General features: G+C 40.0%; 1 protein-coding gene across 1 annotated transcript in view; it reads right to left on the bottom strand.

Moving 5' to 3' along the window:
- Positions 1-358: 358 nt before the first annotated feature.
- The window catches only part of LOC124799160 (trichohyalin-like), a 177,472-nt gene continuing 166,970 nt past the window's right edge, over positions 359-10,860 (bottom strand). The window contains exon 9 of the mRNA XM_047262699.1: positions 359-550. Coding sequence (XP_047118655.1) covers positions 359-550 — 192 coding nt within the window. The remainder of the gene's footprint in view (positions 551-10,860) is intronic.

The raw sequence follows: 10,860 nt of genomic DNA, 5'->3' as shown, positions 1-10,860 counted from the left end.
CCTGACAGGCTTAGCGGCTCGTACAGATAACAGATACGAGCAAAACAAGAAGTATGCCATTGATTCGCAAGGATCTCTTCTCTGCAGTAGGCTCGAGCTCTATTGCTCGCTTTAGTGAGGAACGAATGCGGTCTTTAACTTTCGTGTATAATTATCAGTGCACCTGATAAATGTTAGACAGAGATTTAAAATGCAACTCGGGATAGCGGAAAGTGTCTGGAGCGGCACTGCCCGCCTTACGTGCAGCGAACACCGCCAGCTCCTGTGCTTCAGGTTTCCAGTCACGCGGAGCCGGTGCCCCAGCGATTGCTCGCACTTGTCAATTTGTCTCGCGGTCGGCAGGCAGGCTCGGCCGCGCTCAGCTGCCGTCGTGGCAGTGGCACACCCGCGGATCCCAGTCGGGCTGGCGCTCCTCCCCTTCCGCCTCCTTCCGTTGTTTCGGTGGTTGCTGTTGTTGTTGTTGTTGTTGTTCCGGCTGGTCACCCGCAGCCCGCTCGCTTGCAGCCGCCTCCCGGCCGCCCACGGACTCCTCGGCTCCGACCTCGGACTGCTGTCGGCGTCAGGCAGTTGCTCACAGATACGTCGAGGTACAGGCCCAGACAGTTGCATACAGTCATGGTTGACAAACTAGTAATTTCAGAGTTAATGACCAAATCCATCTACATCTACATCTACATGGATACTCTGCAAATCACACTTAAGTGCCTGGCAGAGGGATCTTTCCGTACGAGCTTTGATTTCCCATATTTTATCGTGGTAATCGTTCCTCCCTATGTAAGTCGGTGTCAACAAAATATTTTCGCATTCGGAGGAGAAAGTTCGTGATTGGAATTTCGTGAGAAGGCTCCGTCGCAATGAAAATGATGTCCATCCCAAATCCTGTATCATTTCTGTGACACTCTCTCCCATATTTCGCGATAATACAAAACGTGATGCCTTTCTTTGAACTTTTTACATGTACTCCGTCAGTCCTATCTGGTAAGGATCCCACACCTCGCAGCAGTATTCTAAAAGTGGACGGGCAAGCGTAGTGTATGCAGTCTCCTTAGTAGGTCTGTTAGATTTTCCAAGTGTCCTGCCAATAAAACGCAGTCTTTAGTTAGCCTGCCCCACAACATTTTCTGTGTGTTCCTTCCAATTTAAGTTGTTCGTTATTGTAATACCTAGGTATTTAGTTGAATTTACGGCTTTTAGATTAGACCGATTTATTGTGTAACCGAAGTTTAAGGAATTCCTTTTAGCAATCATGTGAATGACCTCACACTTTTCGTTATTTACGATCAACTGCCACTTTTCGCACCATTCAGATATTTTTTCTAAATCGTTTTTCAGTTTGTTTTGATCTTCTGATGACTTTATTAGTCGATAAACGACAGCGTCATCTGCAAACAACCGAAGACGGCTGCTCAGATTGTCCCCAAAATAGATAAGGAACAGCAAAGAGCCTATAACACTACCTTGGTGAACGGCAGAAATCACTTCTGTTTTACTCGATGACTTTCCGTCAATTACTACGAACTGTGACCTCTCTGACAGGAAATCGCTAATCCAGTCACATAACTGAGACGATATTCCACAAGCACGCAATTTCACTGCGAGCCGCTTGTGTGGTACAGTGTCAAAAGCCTTCCGGAAATCCAGGAATACGAAATGGATCTGAAATCCCTTGTCAATAGCACTCAGCACTCCACTGAATGTACAGCTTTTTTCCTCGGTCGTAAGCTCATCGTACAAAATACCAGTCACCCTGTAAACCACGTGTAAGCACTTCATTCGATTGTCGAGTAAGCACAGTTTGTTTCGGTGCACAAATCGATAGCTACTGGTGTAGATTACAGAAATTGAACGGTCACGGCTAGCTCATTCGTCAGAGGTACGGGGCCAATTGTGTCATTAAAAAGTGTTAAAGTTACGTTAAAAATTGTTCACTGATTTGAGCTCGTACGAACGTGCTACGTAACAGTATCGGTGTTTCGCTACATGAATAAAGTTGACACGGATCGCAGGAAACACGAGCTCACATCCACGCATAACATCCTCGCAGCGTTAACGGTCTTACTTGATTAATTTTTGTGTTATCTCTGTTCGAAGACTCACATATTCGGTGGAGTAACTGAATGCGATCGTGATCCCAAGAAACGTGTATATCGTGTGTAAACGGTGTAGCTTTATGACGTGTTTAATTATCAATATACTCGTCCTGACTTTCTAGCAGACTCGTGTACAACCCTCTACGTGTTTAGCATACATGTCGGCTTTGTTGCAGTGTAGTGCTGCGCACGAAGAAGCAAACGCGAATTATTGCACAGTGCAGGCGAGTGTGCGCAGGCGTCATAGCCGATAAAAAATATGTTCCTCCCCATCCCACGCCACTCTGCTTACAACTGCCCATTAAAAGACTGCACCGGTTCCATTGGTGCGCTGTAGACGGCGTAGAATTGTACCAGGCAATCAAGCATGGCAACAGGGACTTGTAAAACAGAACATTGGGTGTGCATAAAGCAACCAGGCATAACCAAGAGTGCATGTTACCCATATTCTAAGGTTCTATTGTTGTGTTTCCCATGATGAGTTGAAGAAAAAAAGCTATAAGATTGAAACAAAGTGTTTCCATATACGTGTTTATATAATATAATTTCTTCGTCTGTGTGTGAGGAATGTGTCCTGCAGTTTCCTGTACAACAGTCAGACATGTAATATTGCTGCTGTTGCTAATTAACTATGTGCAGCTGGTTATCTTTACAAACGAGACCCGCTGATCTTCGTCAACAACTGTGAGATTTATAGAAGCGTGGTACCTGACGACTGTACGAGTAACAATGTGGTCCCTAAAACGGACGTGCGAAAGAGTGTCACTGTTTCATTTCGGTTTACTGCGCACATTTCAAACGCACTCATCGAGATGTGTGACAACCTATTAGCCGGTGCAACGCATCATTAAGACGAACAGTAGTACAGCAGGAAGGCTGGACTTGTTACTAATCAGAAAGTCTTGCTTCAAAAACAAAATGACTTCATTTCTCGTAGTATGACTTCGCCATCTTCATGTATCTAGGAGCAACATGCTTGACGTAGATATGTAGGTTACAGGATGTGTACGTAACGGTCATAATCACATTAACGACCAGTACAGTCTTTTACTACTGTTCATTTCCAACGTGGTCACCTACTTCCTACGTGACTTTATATAGCCATTGTGTTACACCATTAAAAGCACGACTGATGGGGATGACAATCTATCTACATCTACATCTACATCTATACTCCGCGAGCCACCTTACGGTGTGTGGCGGAGGGTACTTATTGTACCACTATCTGATCCCCCCTTCCCTGTTCCATTCACGAATTGTGCGTGGGAAGAACGACTGCTTGTAAGTCTCCGTATTTGCTCTAATTTCTCGGATCTTTTCGTTGTGATCATTACGCGAGATATATGTGGGCGGTAGTAATATGTTGCCCATCTCTTCCCGGAATGTGCTCTCTCGTAATTTCGATAATAAACCTCTCCGTATTGCGTAACGCCTTTCTTGAAGTGTCCGCCACTGGAGCTTGTTCAGCATCTCCGTAACGCTCTCGCGCTGACTAAATGTCCCCATGACGAATCGCGCTGCTTTTCGCTGGATCATCACATCATTTTGGTATCCACACCCAGGAGATAGTAAATTGTGGACCTATGAAATCCAGACAGAGCTGCAAATGTACATGCTATGTTGTAGCGAGATGAAGTACCTGCATGCTGCCATTACCAGATAAAATTAACCTGATGGCGTGCAGAACACAACTTCCCGGTGCCTGTCATGGGCATCACTGAGCAGAAAACAGGGCGGCTGTCATGTCACATGTGTCCGACATATGCTCCAGTCTAAGACGCTGCTGTGACTTGCTGGGTGGTAGAAAAGGCGAGTAGGGCCGTGTAGGCCACCTAAGGCACAACGCGAGAGGCTGTGCTGGCTTCTGTCACTATGGATCAGCGACACATCTACATCGTCACGCTGCCACAAAACCCTCCCTAATGTTTGCCAGGTGGCCACTTAAGAAATTGCCCTCAACTTGCTCCAATAATACGTCCACGTCGCCTAGTGTAAAGGACCACTGAACCGTGAACGGAGCCTACAGTCCGGTTTAGGCTTCGTGTGAACATGTGTGTATTTCCTTACAAAGTCAATATTTCTGAACGTGTATTTTCAGTACTCTGTCATGTTAAATAATATCATTTTGTAAGATGACCTACCAACAGCTCTTGCGTAGCTCGTCTCATTAACTTAATTTAGCTTTTTTTTTCCTTTTATATTTATGACTAAATATGACACATACAAATTGATATTGTTTTTCTTGTACATTATTGATCAGCACTTTTGGATAAATTCCTTTTCTAAGTAACTTTTTTATGTATGCCCACTGAATTTCATTCGTACGTTACCTTTAACACGTAGCACTGCTTATATGTGCATCTTCGATATTTCTTCTTCTCTCAAATTAAGACCTGTCATTACCTTTTATTTCAGTTTCACTACATACGCTGGCAACATAAATTTTCTATTGATTTCATGTATATTTTGAATGGTTCTATTGATTATTGACTGTCTGTAACTCTTTTTCCACGGTACAATTTTTATATTAGCCTGTTATGTTATTGTGCCACTGGACAATGGTATGCCGTCACACTGTAGTCTATGTTCTTAACAACTCTTTAGATACATTTCTAATTTATATTGATGATTGTGTTGCTGTATATTTAATTCATTATTTTTAATATGATTACAGCACTGCAGTTGTTTTTTGTCGTAATATCTAATGACTTCAGTAATATCTTTCGATTCCATTACTCTGTTTCAGGGCCAGATTAATAATTTTATGGAACTGTAATATACTAAGTATACATTGGGATCCAATTTTATTCGGTTTTAAAAAATGAACACATTTGTGCAAATAATTGACGTACAACTTTTGTGGATGATATGGATGGTTGATCCCTACATTTGAAGCCCAAATTGACACATTAAAATTTAAAAATTTGCTATGGTTTTGAACGCACTCTGAAAGAAACAAACAAGAATCTTTCAAAAAATGCTTGAAACTAACCTTCCAGTGGAAGGATGGTTCCCGAACATTCTTTTCTTTTCGGAATATTGCTGTAATGAGAGGAATCTGTTATATACCTCTACTATCTTTCTGCCTTTCATTCTGTCTGTTCATTTGCTCTTTTGACACTCTGTATCGGTTTGTACATGTCATCAGCCTCTCAGAAAGAAGCGTGTCATTTTATTCTTTAGATTTCCGTGATTAATAAGTAACTATATGGTCCTAAACTCCTTACTCCTTTCTCAAGCCAACTAGTACGAAAACCAGGTTCAAGAACGGATAACGAACAGATAAATTAATAAAGGGAACGTAGGAGGATGCTGGAGTATATCTCACTCCTTGGACTTTCAGTGCCTGCTGTGATGAAAAGTCGTTTAAGACTGATTTCTGCCAGCAATCTTAATGTAACCATAAGCTGAGTTACGGAATTACAGTCAACCTCGTATTTTTTAATGGATTTAGATAAGTACTGTATTTGGATATTTCTCTTTACATGGCAAGGAATAAACAAGTCAGGTTTTGTTAAAATAATATTATTTTTCGTCTGATGTAGGGTTTCGATGCAATTTCGGTGGAATATGCTGATGGAGGCAGTTGTCTGATTGACGATGGGGAACACCACTGCCAGACACGCCGGCGCCAGCATTTACCTCAACTCTGAGAATTTACGCAGTTTAGTAAAAAAGTTTCGGAAATAATTTGAATGGAAGGGGAAGACGCAAGCTGTCCTCTTGTCTCATAGCCAAATGACGAGACCATATCTCTCACTTACCACTGTTATGTTGGGTAGGACGGTGTAGCTTTTTCTCGGACCAATTAAGACGAGAGGAAGTTAGTCGAGTAGTAAATTTTCTCTTTTCTGATAGATCAGCAAACAACCACGAGCCTTGGTAAACTGACGCGGGTTTTGGGGGTTCTACTTTTCAGTTACGCTCCAGAATTAGGGAGACGGAAGGTGCATAAAGCATTCTGCTTCATAGATCGGTAGAGAATAGATTCAGAGTCGGAGATCAGCGGAGAAGCAGTCATATTCGTTCGAGATCCACGGCTGGAGCGGACTGGTAAATGTGCTCGCTGTGGTGTTAGAAAGTGACTGAGGCCAACCTCTGGAGGGATTAGGAATGTTACGGCAACATTAGAGTTGCTTACACTAGATGTTGTGATTCTTAATGTTGCTAAGTCAGTTCTTTCGTGATTCGAGACTGAATGTATATTACAGCCAATATTGAGTTACATGATAAGAATGCTAACTTGACTTGTATTATTTCCTGTGCATGTCTGAATAGAGCCCCTAGTTATACCAAGCGTAAAATAATCATTTCTGCTACATCGTTCAAATTTGATTCAGTCGCTATCTCCGAAAGTAACACCTCTTTTATGCTATGTTTCTCAACACCCTGCGAGCCAACTACGTGTGTATTTTTTGTAACTGAGCTAGTTTAGTGCTTCATGTGCCTCTTTTAATTTTAAAATATGAAGACTTTCACCATGTTCAGTTTTCCCGTGTCTGTAGACTACTGTGAAATAAATGTGCGGTAATCGAATCCCTTTTTGGATGATTTTCGCTGTTAGTTAATCTCATGTAATTTTGATTATGGATTAACAATGGCCATCAGCCTTACTTAAATATGAAATAAATTGTTTCTCGTGACCGTTCCGTGGTGGAAGTCTTCACCAAATGACAGATAGCTTCCAATCCGCTTACTGGTCATAGGATACATTCCTTTATTTATTATATAAATCATGAACGCTCGGGCAACTGTCGACCCTTGTACTGAAACAGTAGTGGAATCAAGAATTTTGCTAATACCCTTACTAGTAGAACTCTTTCATTAAATTTACCGTACCCCGAGATAGTTATTGAACATTAACAGTATCCTTTCACAGGTCTGCACGCTTATCTTCCTTGTTTAACGAACACTCAATCACCTATCGCAGCTCAGATGATCCACTACAACGCCCGTTCTTAATTCCGTAGGAAATATCACTGCCTATTTGAAACAACAGGTCCAACATATCAATCACGGTCGCCGCAATTTGATGGTTCTTTGGGATCCAACAATGCATGACTTCACCTCAATATCGTAGAATGGAAGAAACTCGTGAATTATTTTCTTCGCTGAATTTAGCCCATTATCAAGGCTAAATGTGGTCATACAAGACATTCATGCGATGTCGCCACAGAATGACTGACTTGTTGCACAGTGTGCTTAATAGAGGACATTCAGTCTGAGACTCTTGTTGGCTCTAGACGAATTACCACTAAAAAGCAAGTGTCGATAAATTAGGCAGAAAGTTATTTGCTGAATAAGGTTATCGTAAGTGGCTGACTTGGCCACTGAGCAAAGTACTATTCAGGAATTCATTCAGGAATATAATTTCATGAGATAGCGCGCTTTACCAATTAACTGATATTCTCTATAATTCATTGCAGACATGTTCTCTCTGATGCATTCTATGGCCTTAAGACTTATCTGTGTGACTCAACATCCACAGTAGTTGGTTTGCAGGTATACATCATTCATCCCCAATTCAGGGTTGTGTCAGAAGGGAAAATTACAGTGACATTAAGAACTGATTTTCTCTGTAATTCATCGCAGACATGTTACCTCTGATGCATTCTCGGGCCTTAACACTGATCTGTATGACTTAACTTCTACAGTATTTGGTTTGCAGGTATACATCATTCATCCCCAATTCACGGCTGTGTCAGAAGGGAAAATTACGGTGACATTAAGAATTTCGGCTTCAGCTCCTTGTCGTCATGCATCTGAAGAATGTAATTATTCAGGAACTCTGTCATACCCGTGAATAACTCCTGTTCTGTGCAGTAAGAAAAGATAAGAAATCAAAAGGCAGTTTTTGGTACTTAAGCTGGTGAGTATTTACATAGCACAAAGTTTAAATGAGCCTATTTCCTAAATTAAACTGACAGTTATCTCAGCATTAATCTGGTACTGTCATTCAAAAACGGCGTCAATAGTTATTCTAGTAATATCGATTAGGAAATGGAATAGGTAAACTCCTGTAAGTAGGATAATATAATGAACGCTGTTTGTTAAATTCAATGTTTATGTGTAAACGTTATATGAGAAACAGAATTTTTCATCAAGTGCTTAAGTAAATATTACTGTGTGAGCATAGAAGAAACAGAATTTCTTATCATGTGCTTAAGTAAATATTTCTGTGTGAACATAGAAAAAACAGAATTTCTTATCAAGTGCTTAAGTAAATTTGTACATGAAAATATGCATTTTAGTCATACCATGATAATGAAAAAGTTATGTACATTACATAGCCGTATATGGTAGGACAATTTTATTTATTGATTTTAGTACGTGTTTATCACTGAAAATTTTTGTCAACAGTAGCAATATCATTGGTTGAGGTAATATTCAGATTTACAGAATAAAGGTGAAGAAATTTCGTCACCGGAACAAAGTGTAGGAAGATTCATTAACTCTGTTTGACTGGATTGTAAAATATTATCAGAACTATGCAGCACACATTAACAGTTGTCTAGAGATGAACTGTACTATACCTAAAATACTGTAACTGGTTGATCATGGTCATTGCAGCTGCATAAAGCAGTAAACACATATTTTCTAGATTTTGCAACTTGTAATGGTATCTATTTCTGACATTTTTATCTAAAAGTTGTACAGTAATACACTATTTCCCACACGAAAAATCAGTCTTACTCTGTCTCTCGAATGTCAATGTCCTTTGACTCTGCTACTCAAATCTTTGTGTACTAAAACTCTACGACCATACTTTAGTAAAAACAAAGTATTACCATAGGAAGACCGTAACATAGCATATTATCTCATAATTACGGAATTACAGGTAGAGAAACCTGCTTCAGAGCCGATGTCACTATTCTAAAACAAGTAAGACATGTTGTATACCGATTTTTTAAAAATTAATAACATTGTCAGACACATCATTTCGGCATACAGTTAGTTTACTTTAAAAACATCTAACCACGTTTTCAAAAGATTCCTTTGGAAATACGCGTTAATTTCTTAAAACAGGAAGATGAAGTCCAAGATGAAGTCCTAGTGGAAAATTATTATAGTACGAAGGGAGTGCTACCACATCAGAAGCCTCTTTAGAAATAAATCCAAGCATTTAAAGCTAACAGAATTCACTATTGCTTTGAATGCACTATCGCGCGTGGAGAAAAAGTTTATGAAACCACATTCTGACCTAGCTACACCACATTGAGCCAATCGGAGTACTGAATGGTATACACACATTCGATAAATGTCCACAAAGAATATATCATTCCGGTGCAAAGCTGATACTTGGACACCGAGGGTATTTATAAAAAAAAGGAAACTCAATTGTTTGAACTTCATTTACGTTAGAAATTTATTGAGGATGCAGTTAGAATTTGCAATGAAGGTTTATTATGCCGAAAGTGAAGACAATATAATCTGCCTCACCGGAAGAGCGAATTAATTAGTAAGGCATGTAGAAAGACATCATGCGTCAGACGAAAAAGTGAGTGGATAAGACTTGTATACACTGCATGGCATCAACTAACATGGATGGTGTGTGCAGCAGTTCTACAGAAGATGAGGAAGCTGACATTCATCTGCAGTAGACAACAATCAAGTTAAAATTATTTATATGTAAACCCAAGTTAATGATTCGATAACCAAGAGCAAGCTCCACCTCACACGATTCATCTTACCACACGAAATCCTCGAAATCGAGCAAGTCGTTTCACAATGAACATGTGCCTAAGTTTTGTTTGTCTTAAAGCACTATTTTTCGGTAATTCTTGGACGTAGAATCGCAATGAATGCCCAGTATCATGCACGTATTTAAAATTCTTCAGCCAGAATTACCTGCAGATGAGTATGAGGTTATCGAATATGACAGTCCACATGTCATGGAAGAGTTGAAGTGCGTCTAGCAAGTAATCGAGTAAGAGATCTGGTAAACATCTTCAACTGGTAAACGCTTAAAAAATGGAAAATGTCAGTTACACACAAAGTGAGCTAGAAATTGACCAGGTAGCACAATGAAAGATTCTACATCACACTGACAACTAACGTCGACAAAATACTCGAGCTGCGCAGCAAACTGCTACCTTGCCCACGCAATCTCTCAAATTCAGATACCTGAGATTACATCGGTGCTGAATGAACTAAGTGAAAAGATGGTGAGAAAATTTATGTAACTTGGCGAATAGGTAAAGCGAAAAGGTATCTGTCTGCCATAGAGGTGGCCTTAATTTCAACAAATTTTCGTTTTTTTATATTGATACAGAAACACAAGTCGTTTAGAAATGGTTTCAATAGGATGTGGAACATATCTACCGTGAAAACGTTCCAGGAAAAACGTGAAGTAATATAACTGCAAATGATCCTGGGAATGAATGACATATTAAGCATATAGAAAAGAAACAAGCGAAATGAAAAGCAAAGGCGCTAACATCAAGAGTACAAAGGAAATTCTAATTGTAAACTGAGAGGAGACAGCAGGAAGTTAGAAAGAGGACACTGTGGTACTTTACAGGAGGAAGGAACTGTCTGCTGAAATGACAGAAGAAGGAGTGAGTGAAAATTTGGAAGGACTTAAGAGCAAAAAGGCAGTAGGGAATAGATAAAATTCAATTGGGAAAATTGAATCAAAACGATTACCCAAATTTTTCGTTTAAAATCATTGAGACTTCAGGCATATAATTGGAGTTAAGGAAGAATATCGTCCATACAATTCCTAACATAAAGAAGACACACAAATGCGAGAGTGACCTTGCTATCAGTA

This window comes from Schistocerca piceifrons, chromosome 5 (genome assembly GCF_021461385.2).
Source record: "Schistocerca piceifrons isolate TAMUIC-IGC-003096 chromosome 5, iqSchPice1.1, whole genome shotgun sequence".
Classification (NCBI taxonomy): domain Eukaryota; kingdom Metazoa; phylum Arthropoda; class Insecta; order Orthoptera; family Acrididae; genus Schistocerca; species Schistocerca piceifrons.
This window is presented reverse-complemented; position numbering and strand designations above follow the sequence as displayed.